This window comes from Mustela nigripes, chromosome 13 (genome assembly GCF_022355385.1).
Source record: "Mustela nigripes isolate SB6536 chromosome 13, MUSNIG.SB6536, whole genome shotgun sequence".
Taxonomy (NCBI): Eukaryota; Metazoa; Chordata; class Mammalia; order Carnivora; family Mustelidae; genus Mustela; species Mustela nigripes.
The window spans coordinates 106,047,562-106,067,342 of record NC_081569.1 but is presented as its reverse complement, the minus strand read 5'-3'; the positions used below and the strand labels follow the sequence as shown (position 1 = coordinate 106,067,342).

At 34.1% G+C, this 19,781-nt stretch overlaps 1 protein-coding gene across 1 annotated transcript in view; it reads right to left on the bottom strand.

Moving 5' to 3' along the window:
* Positions 1-144: 144 nt before the first annotated feature.
* PPM1A (protein phosphatase, Mg2+/Mn2+ dependent 1A) overlaps positions 145-19,781 on the bottom strand; it is a 39,827-nt gene continuing 20,190 nt past the window's right edge. The window contains exons 2-6 of the mRNA XM_059373327.1: positions 12,755-13,608; positions 10,423-10,540; positions 6,239-6,347; positions 4,780-4,837; positions 145-3,793 (exon numbers count right to left, since the gene is read on the bottom strand). Of these exons, the coding sequence (XP_059229310.1) occupies positions 3,764-3,793; positions 4,780-4,837; positions 6,239-6,347; positions 10,423-10,540; positions 12,755-13,588 (1,149 nt within the window). The 5' untranslated portion in view covers positions 13,589-13,608 and the 3' untranslated portion in view covers positions 145-3,763. The remainder of the gene's footprint in view (positions 3,794-4,779; positions 4,838-6,238; positions 6,348-10,422; positions 10,541-12,754; positions 13,609-19,781) is intronic.

The window sequence follows — 19,781 nt, the reverse complement described above, 5'->3', positions numbered from 1 at the left end:
TTTATAAAAACTAAAACACACAGTAATCATTTGACTAAAACTAGTTATTAACACTGGCAGTGTTTTTAAAAAAAACAATTTTTTCTTAAATAAGATAAATTTAGCTATATATATATATTTTTTCCTTTTTTTCTTTTGAATGCCTTAAACTCAAAATCCACCAGTATTTCCCGGGTTGGAGAATTCTAAGAACTCCATGACCTATTTCTCTGACTGCTGTCAGCAGGAGGAGTAAAGGCCATTTGTTGAAGGCAGTCAAGCATAATGAATAGAATTGAGCTTCCTCCATCCAATTTTATTACTATGCTAACCAAAATTTTCTTCTGAATGAGATTTCTAACTTTGAGGAAAATAAACGGAAGAGTTTTCAAGTGAATAATGGAAGTACAAATGAGCTGGTTAGGGCAGAGGCCCGCCTTATTCAGGAAACTTATCTGGCAGAGAGTAGTAGGAGGGCTGTAGCTATTTTTTTGGATGTGTGATTCAGTTACAACATTAACATACATTAGATTATAAATTGTACTCAAATGTAAACTCCTTGAGGGCAAGGACCTCTTCATGTCTTTATAGTTCCAAGATACTTGGCCTAGAACAATGTTTTACAGATAACTCTCAATACATCTTGTGGAAAAGATTAGCGGAACCAATATGTGGCCAAATGGATGGTCACTAAAAGTGTTGGTATAATTCAGATTATTTGAATTACGTACTTGATTTAGTCTTTAATCCAAATTTCTTAATGTGGTTAAAAAAAAAATAAGTGGCTGGAGCAGTACACTAATTGCATAGTACTCTAGAAGCAAGCATTAATAATAAAAAATGTTTGAAATACTTCTAAAGCTAAATTAAGAAAAATACCACTTGGATTTTTTGAAAGTTAATGCTAATATTGAGAACTGCTTCTGTTATCTGTAAAAGTATATTCCTGAAGAAAGTGGAAATTGAGAGTTTACTTTGCTAAAACAATAAGAGATTAGTAAAATTTTTTAATGTTAGGGTAACAAGAGTCTACACAAAATGAATTTCCCATTAAAAGCAGCAAATTGAGTTCATCCTATGAAAACACTTAAACAAAAGTACATTTTGAACGGTATATTATCATACAAGAACTTTCACCCTCCAAAGGAAATAACATAAAACGGATCAAAAACTTTTTGAGGCATTGCCCTGAGATGCTAATTAGCACACAAAAGGGGGTTGGGAGGGCAAGAACTTAAGTGGTACAAAAATGAAGTGCACAACAGAGGTGCAAAAGTGCCTTTTGAAAGTGTGGTTGGTTCCCACCCCCCACCCTTACCCCCAGGAATCAAGAACACACACAGTCTGCAATTATAATGTACACTTCCTTTTTTACAATGAAAAATTATAAATAGTATGGCAATGCTAACTCATGTGGAAAAGATTTAGTCTTCTCAGAGAACACTTCATAGTTTTCTCTCACTTCCAAGCTTCAGTTCAGTACTATTAATTTTAACAAGGAATATCTTAACCTCCTATTTAAAAATTCCCAAATAAAAAAACAACTCTAAATATGCTGTTATGTTTTGAAATATAGCTTTCCATCACATATTTTTATACTCGTGACTTATAATTTTGCATCTCAAAAGCTAATTCATGGTTTTGAAATTTCTAGAACTAAAAAACTCAGTCTACTTTAAGTCCTAAGGAGCTGGCTTCTTACACTAGAAATTTAGTTGTCAGCGCTAGTAGGTCTAGGAATCACTCTCCACCAGCAGCAGCACTGCGATCCGCTGACGCCACATGGAGGTGGCCTCCCAAGCCATAACAGAACATCTCATACTTCGCACTCTACCACAGATTTAGACACCGAGCATTTATTTGTAAGTTTGGAAATGGTTCTATAATTCCAACTGTTACGAATTTCTAAAGATAAATAGTATGTGTTTTTCTTCATTCATGCTGGATTGAGTTATAAATTAAATACAATTAAATACATTGAATCGCCTCACAAATAAGAGGGATAATGGAAAGGTTTTGCTGGTATGTAACTACTTAAATCTGAGACACTTCACATTACCTTGCCCACTACTCCCCTAACTTTACATTAGTTTTAAGGCTATATATACAAATATGTATATTTCCAAGTTAAGGAAAAAAACAAATATAACAAAATTGATTATACTACTTTTTATACACAGTTTCGATTTTGTGTTCAATGTTGTACTGTAATCTTACATGTTAATAGTTTTCTAGTGGGGAATCTGCCTACTGAATGATTAAATTACACAGTAATAAATACAATATCCAACCTAGACAGACAAAAATACAGAAGGGCACAAAACAGTAGTCTTTTCTGCGTGACAGATTTAAAAACTTACTTTCACATGCTTAATCAGAGGAATTTAAGCCTAAATTAAATTAGGTTATTTTTATATCTACAATTCTTTAAGCTTTGAAAGTTATTTTTAAAGGCCAACAGCTAAATATTAGCAACATGCTATATTTCAAATCACAAATACATCTTAACTACTTGGATTCTAAAGACATGGGCCAGTTAAGAATCACAGGCAAACACACACACACACACACACACACACACACACACATCCCTACACACACCCCCACTACAGAGTGTTAGATTGTCAAGCTCTGACAATTATTTTAATTAAACAGTAGGCAAATTCAAGCTGATCCACATCTTAATGAAAAATAAGCAGCCAGAAAGAAATCCATTAAAAAAACATATTAAGAAACAACCACAGACTTAAATCTCGTAGTCTTTGTAACGGAAGGGAAACAGTTCCATCCGTGCCTTGAGTAACAGTATTTCCTGATTAAAAGAGACTAACATCTTTCCCCATGAGAAACTTCTCATCTACAATGGCATGGTGTTTTAAAAGGGCGGGGTAGAGGAGGAATTACACATACATGATTACATTTCTTGTTTGTTAAATCAAGCTTTATTGATAAAATGGAATTCAGAATCCCTTACCAGGAACAGCAGCAGGCCCAGCCAATCATGAGAGCAAAAACGTGGCAGTCTCCGGTTAGGTGTAGGAAGCTGCTGCTTATCAATTAGTAATTCAACGTAAGGACTTTTAAAAGAGGTGCAAAGAATCAAGGCATTTTAGCCCCAAGATTGATACTCTTATGAATATACTGTATTACCTGCAATACTCCTGGCAACAAGGTGAGAACCTAAAAGACAGTTAAATGAAGGGACCAGCTTATCAACAGTGCCAACCCCACTGCCAAGACAGTTTTTGGTTAACTCCCTGGATGTTCGGCTTTGTAGGATTTTGGAATTCTTCTCCATAATCGTGTGCACATTTGAGCATCTAGCTGACATGGCTGCTGCTCTCCCTGTCCCGACCCCAAGTCCAAACACAACATGACTTAAAAGGACTATGTATCTGTTGCATCACACAACAAGCCAAACATTTTTTGCAACTTTGATAGTGATTTAAAGCAGTTCATAATTAAATATGAGCATTTTGTACAAGGACAATTATACTTTACAAAAAACAAAATCATACAACAAAAATTGCTGGAGTCTGATTTACAACATGAATTATGGTTTGAAATCACGTTTACATAAGTCTCAAATTTACAAAAAAAAAAAAAAAAAAAAAAATCAGTCCTGGGCTAGCTGTTGTACTGCTGAGTTCTCTGGTGTGATCCATTCTCACCCACGTCATACGTCCTTCTTTAAAGTTGAGGATGGATGCTTCAAAGGTTCAAGGAAGTTGAGCTGTACTCTCCTTTGGAGGTGAAGGTAAACTCCATGGCTAAATGAGCAGTTTTACCACATGTCATCAGTTGATGTAGAGTCCTTCATAAAAGGAAACAGAGCAGAACAAGGAACTACATTAAAGCTGAAAGGTGCCAAATTACTTTCCGGATAATGCAGAAAGGTAAACTTTTGTAAAGTTCACAGTTAGACTGCACGTGCTTTTTAAAGTGTGTGTGTGTGTGTGTGTGTTTGTGTATGAAATATCAGTATTCAATCTGCTCAAAAAACTGTTAGCCCTTTGTTTTGTTTTGGAATAAAATATTTTAAATACAATTTTACCATGAGGTTGACCAAATGTATTTCTAAACCAGTATAATTACTAAAAAAAAAAAAATTATTTTCTTCAATTAAAACCCAATTTACCTCCAGAACACTACTTTATAAACTTTTACTACATAAGAGATTAAGGCTTCAAGTAATATGAGATTTGAGGAGGTGTCATAATGCAATTTCTATCTCAGAGCTGTGCCCAAATGATGGTAAGTTAGCACTGTTCTGTAAACACCACACTACAACTGAATTCTAACCTGGAAATTTAACTTGAGAATAGGACATTCTAATGTCTTTTTATAGTAGAATTCTCTACTTCAGCATTTAAATTAAGTATGTGTTTCAGGGTTCTGAAAGTATTTCCAAACATAAAAACTACGAAGTGGAGCTGAGCATTCTGAAGTTCCATTGCAGCTGTTTATAAAACTCAGAATAATTCAAGATTCTGAGCAGAGGTATCATTTCCACCTTCAAAAAAAATCACTTAGTGGAGGCAAACCTTCTGAAGCTGATTGCTCATAGAGGCTTTAAGAAACAAGAAGAATTCAAAGGACTTTCTTCTTTTCTGAGAGGTGGCCACTCACCATGATTATGTCCCTAGTCACTAGAACTGTGGTGCAGCCAGAGCTCAGAGCAATCGATCAGGGGTGTGTAAGAGAATGGGTACAGTGAACAGCTCTGCAGAAACAGGTAGGAAGGATATGCATTTAGAGTGGAAGGAAAGGGAAAGCAGACGCAGCCAAAATGTTACTTACAGTGTCATCATTTTTGTAAGGATTCAGTCTATTGTAAACGGCTTCAATTACATTCCGCCTAAATTTAAAAAAAATGCAGAAAGTTAATTCTTTAGAACACAGAACTTTAATAATTCAAAGTTAGGTGCTCATTAAAATGTCAAAGATAATCTTAGAATTATTTTAATTCTGTTTCTTACTGTCAATAGGTATCCTCACTTTATTATATATAATAAATTATTATAAGATATTTGAGACCCAGTGTTAAACTAGAGGTGAATTTACTCTAAATATAACATTCTACCAGCCCAATTAACAGAAGACTAAAAGTCATGGTTTAAAAAAAAAAATCAGTCTATATATGGTCTACTTCATTTGAACTGGCTTATGTGGTTATGAGTCAGCAATGATGATGCAGTTTTAAGATCTAATACTAATCTATATTCTTTTTAAGAACTGAACATTAGTTTTGAAGTAGAAGTTTATTTCAACAACTGTTGTGATAAAATAATTTAGATAAATTTTACATTTAAATTTGTTTTTTTGTAATGTCCCCTTAAAAAAACTCTATTAAAGCTAAAATGTCAAATATGACATTTCCCTGCCAAGTCTAGGACATTCTGAATAACATTTTATTAAAACAATCTGTAGTGTTATTTGTAAGTTATTGCCTCCCCTACTTCCAAAATAGATTTGAAGCAATTTCATAGACAGTCATTTCACAGGTCATACTGATGAAAAGATTTCTAAGAAATAAAACCTTCAAACAGGAATTTTAACAATTACTAGAGAAATGATTATAAACAACATAGTAGGGAACCATTATATGGATATCAGAGGTAAAAATGTTTGAATCGTAAATTTTTTTTTTGAATTATAAAATTTCTTAAAGTCTCCACTTTGGTTTATAAAGATGTAAAGCTTAATATCTGACAAAAATTAGTCCAGTTCTAAGAACTGAAATGCACACATAAGGAGGCAAAAAATACACCCTCCTATCTTCCCTCATAACAAAATCCAACCAACCAGGAATCAACAACCAAAAACACTGGGAAAATCAGAGATGTAGAAAAATGGCCTAGATGGAGGAAGAGAAAGAGGCTCATCCCTGGGATACTCAAATTTGACTGACAAAACCAAATTAAAATAGTAGCAATAAAAACAACAATCAGAATTTTGTAGTACTGCGTCATTTAGCTTCAAAAATTGTTTCACTGTGTTTATTATCCTATAACCCAAGCCTTCGCTAAAGACAGTCTTTAGTATAATGAGTTACACATAATGACATTCTGACACCTATTCTAAATGTGCATCATGTATCATTAATAGTGAAGAACACTGAACCACAGGCTAAACATTTTGAAGACCTTAAACATTTTGAAAACATCAGAAATTAGGTTAAGTACACATCTGATCAATGAACACCTTACATTTTTATGTACTGAGATAAATTATTAAGAGTACTCAGAATGTAACTTACTTGCTTGCCAATTCACCCCCTGGTGGGAGGCTGGGGATGTTCTCACTTGCTAATGTGCGCATCACATGGACTAAGTCAGGGACGCCTTCCCCCTGCTTCTTTATGATTTCTGGGGATCAGAAGTACTTTTTTTGTAAGTGTTGTCCAAATTTAATTAAAAAAAAAAACTGAAACAAAGATAACTTAGGTTTTTAAAGATGGCATTTACCACATCTGAGATTTTCTAAGCTGGTATTAGAAAAAAAAAATCAAGTTGACCTTTGAAAATTTATGACAAAGGGATGCAAAAAAATGATACAACAAATGAGATGCTTTCCAGAATAACTTCAAAGAATGAAAATAAACAGGATAAAAATGTGAAAAAAATTTCATGTTAAAATCAATGTATTACATGATCAAGGATATGGGTATACAAATGAGAATATTCTTAAAATGCCAAACTAGTTACTTTTGAGGAGGTCAACTCCTCTCTTTAGACTAGAAAGAAACATGTTTCCTGAATTTTGCACAAATTAAAAAAAAAAATAACCAATTTCAAAATTTGAATGAAAAAAAAAAAAACTCCTTTAAGTATAAAGGAATTTTTTGATTATATACTAACCAAATCATTTTTACCTATGTTTATATTCGCAAAGTGATACTTAAGTAGCATGTGCAGGTTAGGTTATATAACTGAATACCACTCACAGCTTAATTTTTGTCTGAAATATCTTTAGCAGTAAATAGATACATTACACTTAAAATTAATTTCAAAACATCCAGTTATTAAATGGGGATAGTGATATGATCTGCAGTGTTGCCACAGAGATGCATACTGTCTTTCATACCACAGAACACCAACAATTATGTACAACCAACTTAAAGAATTCTCAAACTGTCAAGTATAAGAAGTCTTTACTTGGAGTTTTAGCATATTTCCTCTAAATGCAAGATCATAACAAAGGTATTTGTAATTTAAAAGTTCAAGTTTTGCTCAATTATCTGTCTTTAAGTGTTTATACTAAGAAATTCTCTTTGTCATCATTAGGGCAAGAAAATTATCATTCTAGTTCTCAAATTGTAAATACCTTTGAAAATTACAATGCATATAAAGATCTTCCATCCTTCGATCAAGTCTCAAAATATCAATTCCTCATTAAAGCCACATATTAAAAGACAGACACTGCTACCCATATTTCTTTAAATGGCTCAAATTGTCCTTTTGGAATTAAGGCCAAATTTTACCATGATTTTTTTTTTTTTGGTATTTTTTTTTAAAAAAACAGTCTTAAATCGAACAAAAAGCAAGGATCTCAGATTTGGTTTGCCAAGTTCCTTTATTGTATAATCTTTAACATCTAGTATTTCTACATGGTTCTAATGCTGGATATCTGCTATACAAAAATAAAGGGTTTTGATGTTTACCTAAGCTGCACAATTTCACAATCTAAAGCTGTAATACACTTAACATACAGTCTCTGCTAAGCCAATACAATTATTGGATAGATAACTAAATACAACAGAAATGAACAGTGATGAAAAATTTAATCAATGAGAGTATCAGGTCTAAAAAACATTACCTTGATTCATCTATATTTGATGTATCTTACATCTCCTTTATTAAAATATATATTAGGGTATTTTAATTGTGAAGAAAATTACAGGAAGACAAACTCTTTAAAAAAATTAATGTAAGGCTTTAAAAACAGTATTTTCTATTCCACATGGGACAACACATTTAAACTGTCTTACCATTAACACTACACTAGCATTGCTTCTTTTGCTTTTAAAAAGGAAAACAAGATGAATTTAATGAAATATTTCTTTAACTGCTCTTGGACTGTACATTAATTAGAACTGCAAAAAGACTGAATGCTTTTACTGAAGAATATATGTATAGAAGATCTGTTTCCCATACTCACATATAAACACATTCTGCTCTTCCCTACTCCCCTCCACACCGCATCTGTGGGATCCTATCAGTTATCTCCAAATTAGCAACTTTAAAGCTTGGGTAGTCAACAGAAAAGATTCTAAAAGTATATATGTACAGGTACAATCTTAAACTGGCTTAGATGGACCACGACCTTAAGAGATGTAGTTTAAATTATGAGCTGAGTCTTTTTAATCGCAACCCTAGAGAGTCAAGTATTTTGAAGGGCACAGGTAATAGGAGAGCTAAAAAGGCAAACTCTTTTCTGTGGCATGGACAAAGAAGCCAGAAGTATTCAAAGCAAATAAAAGGAGGTTTAGTAGATCACAGCAATTTTGAAGCCAAGTATTTAAACAAATAAAGAAAAAAAAGAAAGAAATGTTCAGTGCCTGTTCTGGAAGCTGAATGTAGTGTTTTTTATGTAGAACAACTTTTGCAATGTAAATAGTTACATTCTATGTTTTAAAATATAGTAGGAATTTTAATTAACATAGTATTTATTTTCTAGTTGCAGTCTTATCAAACCTACCTCAATAAAGAATATGAAATTTGATTTGTGACATAATAATCTCAGACTGAATGATACAAGTATAATATTTCAACATATCAAAAATATTGAGATTGATGTAAACTCTGTTCAGGTAGCAATTCTTCCTTGATAAAAAGCAATATAAAGCTTAATATTGTAACATAAAATTATGTATCTAAAGCAATTATTTAGAACTGCACCAAAAACTTAGAGAGTGTACACTAAAGAGAAAAGCTGTAATTCATTTCTAAAATGTGATCCTGCTTCATAGTAAATAAAACTAAATTACTTCTTCATTAAATCAGTAAGAAAACATATACCCAAGTTACTTTTTTTTTTAACCCAAGTTACTTTAAAGTGCCAATAAACCACATACCAATTTATCCCAATACATATTCTTACTGTTTCATTTTTCCACTAGCCAGCAGTCTGAACCAATGTGATATGACTTGGTAGCATTCTAAGTATTTTACTGTATTATAAATAAGTAACATATCAAAATGATTTTTTTTAAATATAAAAATTCCAAGAGCCTTGGGTAATAGTGAGAAAACAAACTTAGTGAATAGTATGTCCAATGAGTGAAATACTAACAGTTCACACACATACTAGATATATCACTATCAAGTGGGGGAGAGCAATAAAAACAAAATAGCAGCTCTAGATAGTACCGAAAGTCAAAAACAATCATGATCTAATAGCAGACTGATTATAATTGATATCAAACAGTAAAATGGGAGAAAACAAAATTAAAGTGCATATTAATTTTAATAATGCAGGCACAGCAGGATATAATAGTGTGTAGGTCAATGCTTACATGCTATTAGATCTTTAACGTGCAAATTCATGACATTAGGAGCCCAAAATGCATTTTAACGCTATCATAGGCATGTCAAGCTTTTCTGCTTAAAAGAAACTGCATAATCTATAAGTTTACTGCATATATGCAGCCAAATGGAATTCTCTGGGGAGACTTAGCATTTAAAGCAGTAGCTTCGTAAAAGGTCATCTGTATTTTTTCAAATATTTAAAGGCATTACACTTGAGAGTTACAAACATCTTTCTAGTTGTCTCAAAGTAATTTGCAGAATTATGACAAATATATTCCTGAAATTCCCAACTTATTTCTTGCTTTAATTCAGCATTTGTATTTCTGCCAAGTAGAAACCTACTGTATCTTCTATTCAGGTCTATGTTGTCTTGGTGAGGAAGTTTATGGCTTAGTCAAGAAGCCTTGAAAACAGTTTTAAACAAATTTTTAAAAGCTGTGGCACATGGAAGTTCCTAATAACCAGGCTGTAATCTTCAAGGTATTAAAAAAAATCCTAAAGACCTTAAATTCATACACATAGCTTTACACAGAAAGATGGTATTCAGATTATCACCATCATAAATAAACTGTTTATAATTAAATAAACCACAAATCAGACTTTCCTGGCATAAAACTACACATGCCAGTGAATCCATCAAGAATTTTAAAGCATACAAACACTTTTTAGCCTTTTTAAACAAAAGTATCCTGAACAGAATGTACAGGGTCACACTAGTTCTTATTTCTACTATAACTGTAATAGGACAATCAAAAACATCTGAACAGTTACTACAGAAATGCCCTTTCCCACTTTTGTACACTAAACACTAGATGTCAAAGGCGTGTAAAGACCTAAATGCTAAAATACTAAAGTTTGATTGTGTTGAGGTTTTTCTTTAATAAAGCTACTTATTTTTTGTTAAATGATCCACCTTCTACTCTGCTTTCCAGGTACTTGTCCAATTCTGCCTCCTTCTTCACTGCTTCTGGTGATACTTTGGGTGCATTTGGAAAACAGATCAATATCACACTCATGTTGTCTCGACTTCCCTGGGAAGAAAAAAGTTGGAGAAATATTACGCTTTCTTCTTGTTCTTTAAAGCCCTGAAAACTTTTACAGCCATGACAATTTTAACTATACTTGTTCTAGTAATGACACATATATATACATATACATACATATATATATATACATATACTAGGAGGAAAAAATATGCATATGTGGAGAGGCACCCCCCCCAAACACATACAGTGTATATGGTATACAGAATAACCAACACTCCAAAAGATAGGAGAAGCATTACAAGTTAACCTCCATTGTAACAATCATTTTATTTTTAAATGCTATAAAACAAAAATACTACCAAACATTTACTGGTTGCCTACTTAATTAATTTGAAGATACCTAACACAAATACACACACACACACACACACTCTCTCTCTCACTCAATCAACAAAACAGAAAATTCCAGAGGATTTGACCTATAGTTACATGTATACTCAACAAATTTATATTTAAAATAAATTTGGAAGCCAATTAATTTGCTTCATAATAAATATAAATACGGAATTAGTAGTAAAACTAAATATATATAATTTAAAAACCAGTTTTTTAACTTTCATAATTTAAAAAAATGGCTTAACTTTTAGGAAGTACATTCATTTTCAAAGACACCTATTCAAAATGCTGTAATTAAAATACTTGAATCAATGTTAGCCTCCTCATATTCCCCTCCCTATTAGGAATTAGAGTTAACTTTTACATATTATGTATTTGATTCCTCAATATGGGAAAACTGACCTTATACTTTAAGTTTAAGCAAACCATACAAAGAATTTAATATCAAAAAGAATCTTGGAGAAAAACAGTATAAAATGTGGCAAGTGATAGGGTACTGAATAATTTTTTAAAATGGAGAATGCAGACAAGATAAAGTATTAGCTGAGTCAAAACTGACTAGCGTCTGAACATGACAATTCTCTCCAAGAAAAGAGCTTTTAATCTAGCCAACAACTATTTAGTTCTCAAGAGCTACACAATAAGGCCAATAAATAGATACTACTTTTATGCACACTAAAAGGGACAAAGAGAGGTACCACTATTCAGCTCTCCTCAAATTCAGCAATCAACAGTTTGCACTATTAAGTCATTGCTCTATTGGTTTTTTTAAGCCTATGTGCTGGATGTTACATAAACTTGATTTGTTACATAAACCTGATTTCTAAGTATGATCAGATTTTTAATTAAGATTTTAAGTAGAGCTGGCAGTATGCTTATAACACTACAAAGAACAGTAAGATGACTCTATTTCTGCACGTTGAGAGAAAATCAAATATGCAGTCTCAGAAGAGTTTTACAAAATCAACATTTGTTAGAGGAAAGGAAAGAAAATCAAAGAACAAGTTAATGAACAGTATGGACAAAAAATTTCTCAGTAGTCCTATGAGTTAGCTACTGTCAGCTCCATTCAACAGCTGTGAGAGGTCAAACAATTTGTCAGAGACTGTGGAGTACAAAAGAGACAGAGGTAAGCCTGACTCAAGGCCTGCCTCTTCAGTCTGCTTCCTCTTGCTTCAACTTTCACATCTGTAAGATAAAGGGGCTGAGCTGGCTCATCTACGTACATGACCCCTTTGATCATCCCAACAACCCCATGAGACAGCGGATAACATCTCTTACCTTTTTTACAATTACAGAAACTGATTTTCCAGACAGCTTAAATAGCTTACCTGAAGTCATACTCAGTCTCATACCAAGTTCTTCTGACTCCACGTTCAAGGCTATTTTTATTACATCAAACCAAGTGATCACTAAATTCTCTTTGTTGCTGCTACAGATTGATTAGACTATAGTCTCAAAGTACTTCCATGAATGTATGGCGACATCATGTGATAAAAATAAAATATTAGAATTCTAAAATACTTTTCATTTATTAGACACAAAGGCCTAACCCTCCCCCATGCCTTTCCTTTTAAGACATGCACTCTGATATAATCTTTCTGCCTTTGATAATCTCCCACAATATTAAAAAGCTGAGGTAGTCATGGTTACTAAAAGACCATTTAGATTATAATTCTTGCATATTGGGTAATTTCTTTCTAAAAAAAAGTCCCTAAATTTTCATAATTGGTAAAGAGTATCCTACAATTTTGTGCCAACAATTTATGTCTGAGAACTACAGTTTCTATAATGATTAAATACTAGAGTAATAGTTAAGATAACATAAAACCATTTTTATCTCTTAAAAAAAAGTCTAACTACCTTATACAAACAGGTGTCGACTACTTCATTGCAAACTTTCTCAAGGTCATCAGTGACTTCAAGTCTGGATCTTACAAAATCACAGAGCTCTTCATTTCCCATAACATCCCAAATACCATCACATGCAAGGATAATGAACTGATCATCTTCTTCAGATCTTTCAATATCATGGACTTCAGGCTCTGGTGAGACAAGCTGCTCTGTAGGACCTTTTCCGTGGACACATTTGTAATCAAAGTCCCCGAGGGCCCTCGATACAGCCAGAGAGCCATTCACACGCTGAATCATGACAGAACCACCTGCATTCTGAATTCGTTCTTTTTCCAGCGGATTACTTGGTTTGTGATCTTGTGTGAAGAAGTGAACTTTCCTGTTTCTACAAAGTAAACCTCTCGAGTCTCCACAGTTAATGAAATAAGTATGTTGAGGAGAAATTAAGACACCCACAGCTGTTGACCCACTTCTATCTGCACCATGTTTCTTCTCTGACATAACTCTCATGTGTTCATCAATCTCCAGAAAACCTGTTCTGATTCCATTCTTTACATTTTCCACAGAAGGTGCTCCTGCAGACCCTTTAAAATCCTGGTTATTGGTGATGTGATCTAACAAATGCTCACAGCAGTATTTGGCAACCTGAGAACCAGCATGCCCATCATACACAGCAAAGAATGACCATGTTTCAAGTCCACTTGGCAAACCGATCACAGCCGTATGTGCATCCTCCATTTCAACTCGCCAACCTTGCATGCTGCTTAGCCCATACCGCAACCCATTACCCTGCCCCTGGGCGTTATGTTTTTCCATCTTTGGCTTGTCTAAAAATGCTCCCATTATGTCTTGATATTCTAGGTCTGCAAAAGAAGAGAAACAGGAAAGTTAACAACTATCTTATAGACAAAATACAGATCCAACAATATTTTTAAGAGTGAAGAAGATACAAAGAAAGCTTTAAATAAGAAGTCACAACTCTTATGAGCAGACACTCCTTATGTTGTTGACTTGGAACCTAGAGATTAGTAAGGAAGAACTGGAAAAGAGGCTGATCAGGCACAGGTTAGAATGAACAACAGGCAGAGAGAACTAAAGCATCAGAATAAATTTGCTGACCTGACACTCCCCCACCAGGCACAACCACTTGAGGCAGAAAGGAGACTGGCAGTGGTCATCAGCTTACATGAACTAGGCCAAGTGTTTCAAGATGCAAGGAGTATGTGAATCTCTCAGGGAATCTCAGACCTAAATTATATGTGTATGCTAATCCAGAAAAAGCCCAATGAATTCATAACATATCAAAAGCCTACTAATTCAAACATCTTGGTTGAACATTTAGGATTTTCCAGTTTTATTCTGAACTACCTAGAGTTTTATTGCTACTACATGAACCCTCTTAAAAAGTAAAAAATGACCTACTCAATGATCCAAATTTGCACACTCATTCCTTTAAGCCTTTGCTCATGTCAGTCCCCTTAACTGGAATCCCCTGTCCCTCCTCCTTACTTACAGAAAATGTATAACCATCCTTTAAAGTCTAGTTCAAATTCTACATTCTCCACAGGTTTTTTTTTTCTCTGACAAAGCCATTAAGTTATTAAATTATCACAAGGAGTACCACCTCAATTATCAAGTTGCAAAGCAATTATACATAAATACAAGTGCTTATTACATATAACAAAACCAGCCTATTGTAATCTACTGATGCCCTATTACTTTAGCGGTTATAACATGTATATTTATTATTAGTATATGCTATGACCATTTGGTATTACAGTAAAGGAGACTAGAGGGCCTAGAAACAGCCATGTGGACAAGGATTAGCTAATGTAATCCTTTCCCAATAATCAAAAGCTAAAAACTCTGGTCTGAAATGGGCCCACACAACGCAGGGGGACACTTGGTTAGAACTTAGGTTGACCTTTACTTGAGCAACAGCCTAGGAATGTAGAGACGTGGGGTACAAATCATCAAATAAGTCACAACTGAACTCAAACCAAACTGAAAGAAGGTAGAATTAAATTTAATGGAGGTAAAATGGGAAGGCAAAATAGGGCTTAGGTAACAGTACCTAGGTAAATCAGGATGCAGTTATGACACGAAGGGATTGATGATGCTAGTGAGGCTAAGCTTTGAGAAGAAGCTGGGACAGAAACGGTTAAGAAAAACCCCTTAGGAAGGTCACAGTGTCCCAGTAGCCTTTCCCCCCCTTCTCCTACCAGGGCCAAACCTATATACAGGAGATAAGTCTGGCTGATGTGATAAAACAATCTCACAATATAACAATATCACAACAATGTGATGTGATAAAACAATCTCCTGCCGAGTACTCCTCTGTCCCCTATTACAATTCCACTAATGAAGGTAAATAAGAAAAACTAGTCATCATTTACTCCTTATGGCAGTATTCATCAGATTACCAGATACCAAGTTGATATACATTATTATGACAAGAGTGCTTTGACTGGACAAAGGAATAACATAATGATAATAACTTAATAGCAGACAATGTTTAATAAGTCTAAATCATTCATTCTGAACAACTCTCTAAAGTGAGTAATAATATCTTCAATTTGTAGATGAATCTCACTGAGACTTAAGAATGGCCAAAGTAAACTCAACTGAAAAATTTAGAGGAATCAAGACTCTAATTCAAGCCTCTCTGAATCTAATGCACCATTTACTGCTAAGGCAATGGTTTTGATCATGGATATACAAAAGAATTATTTATGGACTTTTTGAAAAATTACATTAACAAATCAGAATTTCCAGGGTAGGGTTGGAACCAAGGCACCTGCATATCTGCAAAAAAGATTAGATGAGATGCCTAGATAAGTACATCTAGATGGCTATATGATGACTGAGCCATTGTGAAGTTAAGTCATCTGCTGAAGGTCAACAGCAATTTGCCTCATCTCTGTACCTCAATTCCTTCAGCTAGGCTAAAGGGGAAGAAGAGAGATAGAGTTAAGATGCTTGATAATGTAGCATTCCTTGTCTGTACAATGAAAATATTTATACTTACCTCTGAATGTTGCTTCAAGATTTAAATGAGGTAGGCAAAAATAAGGTATTCTGCGAACTATTTAATTATTACTACATTCATACATATATAGTTACATTAGATTCTGGTATTACCTAAGAGGGAATTTACTTTCTTTTGAAGAAAAGCTCAGTAGCTATTTTACAGATGTACATATAAAACTACCAAATAAGTAATTATTTGAAGACAGGGTAAAATTTCTAAAAGCAAAACCCAAACTTGTGAAAAATATATATTAGAGATGTGAAAATGTAACATACCAAGCCAGCCATCTGATAAAATTTTAGGTCCAGCCCACAGCAAATATAAAAATATGCATCAAGGACAAATTAGTAATTTAGTGGTTGGACTTTCACATAGTGAAAATAGACAATTCCGAAATCTTACCTCCTGGGATTCTGAGTAATTTGTAGAATCCTAGTGAAGCAGCCAACAATAGCTACATAAATATAGCAGATGGTTATGTAAATATAATACCAGAAATTACTTACTTATAAATACTATGTTTACACAGTCATCTTCCAGAAGTGGACTATTAATTATGTAGTCAAATTATTAAATTGGCATCTATCTATAAATAGTAAATCCCAAGGGGTTTAATTTGCCCAAGAAAGCTTAATCTAGTTTCTGAGAGGAATTCTAGTTCTTGCATTGTGTAAAATCTCCTCTGAGCACATGCTGGATGGATCTCACCACAACACTAGCTTATCAGTTGATCTGAACTTTTCTCAAAACAAAATACTATGACAATCACAAGACTGAACTCCTCTTTGATATAACCAGAAACTTTGGAGAACACTTTTTGTCTCTGAAAACCAAACTAACTCCTAAATTGAAAAATTCTAAGGCTGGGTCAGGAAGTCATTCATTAAAATTCAGCCATTGGCTTTTATTAAGCAAAATTGATGTCATAATCATAGCAGAAAATCTTAAACCTGTTATTTGGTTTAATCTGCTTATAAATCCCCCCAATAAAAGATCTATATATTCAACAAATTAGCCCAGAAATAAGAGTTACTCAAGTAACAGTTTGAGCAGTCTCCTAGTAAAAAAAAAAAAAAAAATGAGGAATAAAACCACGTAAGGCTTTTTTCTGTTTACCTATGGGGACACAAGCTAATATAGAACTCCTCCAGGGTCCACAAACAAAGGACAAAATGAGACATGTAAACAAAGTGGAGAAATTATATTTTAAAGATTAGGGAGAATTGGGGGGGACTATATACAAGAAAGACTAGGAACTCCTTGGGAAAGAGGGGGAAAATGGAACAATACACAACAGTGTACACAATATGGCAAATTCAAGTCATGTGCAGTGGGATGTGAGATGTAAACTCTTCACTGCTACCAAATATTCAGCATATTCTACACGTCCCACTAATGCTTACATGTGAATAGACTTTGTCAAACATGAAGACAAACGTTCACCTGACCTCTAAAATGCACATTTATTGAACGATAGGATTTATAAGTCTTTTTTTTTTTTTTTAAGATTTGCTTGATACAGAGAGTGAGCTAGCAAGAGAGACAGCTAGCAAGAGAGCACAAGCAGAGGGAGAAGCAGGCTCCCTGCCGAGCAAGGAGCCCCATGTGGGCTGGAGTCCTGGGATCACGTCCTGAGCTGAAGGCTGACTGAACCACCCAGGTGTCCCCTGAATGATAGGATTTAACAAAGATACTGCAGAGCTGGGGTTCAGTGAAGAAACACAGACCCCTTGTGGCTGAATCTCTGCAAAGGATAAGTTAGAATACACAAACTACTTTGGACTTCCCAAGCTTTAAGACATAGTAATTCATAAATTATATTTTGTAAGGCAGCCACATCATAGTTACTTATGGTAATGACAAATAAGTGCATCGACAAAACTTTATACCAATTTCAGAAAGGAAAAAGGCTAATCTTTGGGTAATTTTTCTCTCATTTGAGTCTGGAATTTCTCATTGACCTTTTTTTTTTTTAAAAAAATGATTATACAGGGGAACCTGGGTTGCGCAATTGGTGAAGAATCTGACTTGATTTCAGCTCAGGTCATGATCTCAGGGTCCTGACATTGAGCCCTGCGCTTAAGATGCTCTCTCTCCCTCTTCCCTTGCCATCCTCTCTCTCTTAAAAAAAAAAAAAAAAAAAAAAAAAAAAAAAATTACACGTATTTATATTTACAAATTTAATTTTGATTAACTTGTAAAACACATCAGAGCCAAAATGTAGAAATGGTCTAAATCTATTTTACAAATGAGAAAGCACACATTTGCTGAAGGTCACAAAGCTGGTTCTACAGTAAAAGCTGAGAATAGGAACCTATGTTTCTGGAACTTTACTGCATTCTATAAATCCTGTCCTGTGTACTTACTTGCAAATGAAGTTAACGGGAATCTAAAAACAGGCTTTTTAAAGGCCACACATAAGTAGGGAAGACTGTCACAGAACAATGCTGAAACTCCCTTAAGTGCCATTTTTTCCTCTGCCTACTCTAACTTCTTTTCTAAATTTCTATACTGCCAAAGATAAAGAATGAAAAAGAAGGAAAGGTAAAGAGAAAAGGGAAAAAAGCAATAAATCTAAACTTTGTTTTTTTGTCTGGGTCTGAGGAAAAACCAGAGTGCACAATTTCTTGCAAAGCTAATCTCAAATACTCAAGGGCTAAATAAAATGTAATAATGAGCAAAGAAAACTAAGAGGATATATTTTTAAAGGTTCAGAAAATATGGGGGAGAAGGGGACACACACCTCAGTATTCATTACCTCCACACTAGAAACAACCCATTAAGATACGAGATGACACTCAATGAATGAAACTACAGGCTGTCAACTTTAAATAACTAACTAACTAAATAAAGGCACTCTAAAAGTAGTACATGGAAATGAGAAAACAATTATTGAACTAAAAATTATAACAGAGAGAATGAATAGCCTACTGGATACCATGGGGGGGGGGGGATCAAACCAATAAATGCGATCACCTCAAGGAATTCTTTTAGAACTCAGGTCTTTCTTCATCTTGTTAATTCCAACATAAAAACCCACCCACATTTGTATCCATCCTATCGCCATACCTTTTTGTTATAAAAGAGGACTCTCTGTGCTCTCACTTAACATAAATCCCTCTACTAGAGCTTTGAGGCATATGCTTCAAAGAAATCTTATACTACTTAACATGTCTTCTCTGGAACTTTACACTATTATCCTCTTCTTTATATTTAACCTCTCCTTTTCAATTGGAGTACAATTTTTAAAGACACTCAGATGTTAACCATTACTAATTAAGTCTTTATGTAACTCCTTCTCTTGTAGCTACCCTTCTGGTTTTCCCTTCCCTTTGGAGTCAAACTTCTTAAACACACGTGTTTATGCTCTACACTGCTGCATGGCCATTCCACCAAAATAAGCTCCTCCAAGTTGCTTAATCCACTGGACTTTTTAGTCCTCGTTTCATTGCTTACAACAGCATTTGACATTCACTCTTCCAAATTCCCACTGGCTTTTCAAGATGCTACACACTCTCAGCTTTCCTCCTGCCCCTGGCTTTTCCGTCCTTGTTCCCTTTGCAGGCCCATCTCCATCTTCCAGCCATTAAACACCGACATTCAAGGCTTAGACCTAAGCCCTTTTCTCACTTTATGTTAGCTTCCAAACTACTATTCATGTGTATGGAGGAAAGGGAACTGGATGGTATTTTAAAATACACAAGGACTCTAAGTATACACTCATAATTTTTTAATAAGAAATCCAGCCACATTTACTCACTGTGTTTTAAAACTAAGTTCATCTCTACGACTTGTCATTTGTTTAACTCTTAAATAACCTGTCAAATAAATAAATAAAATCTTTAAAAAAAATAATCTAAAAAACAAAATCCCATATATAAAGTAAAAAGAAGTTGGGAAATTGCCCACTTATCCAATTTAATACTACGAAGACATCCCCTTTATGTGTATAAATACAAATACCTTTCGTAAGATTAAACTAAAAAGTTAGAGATGTATCCAATA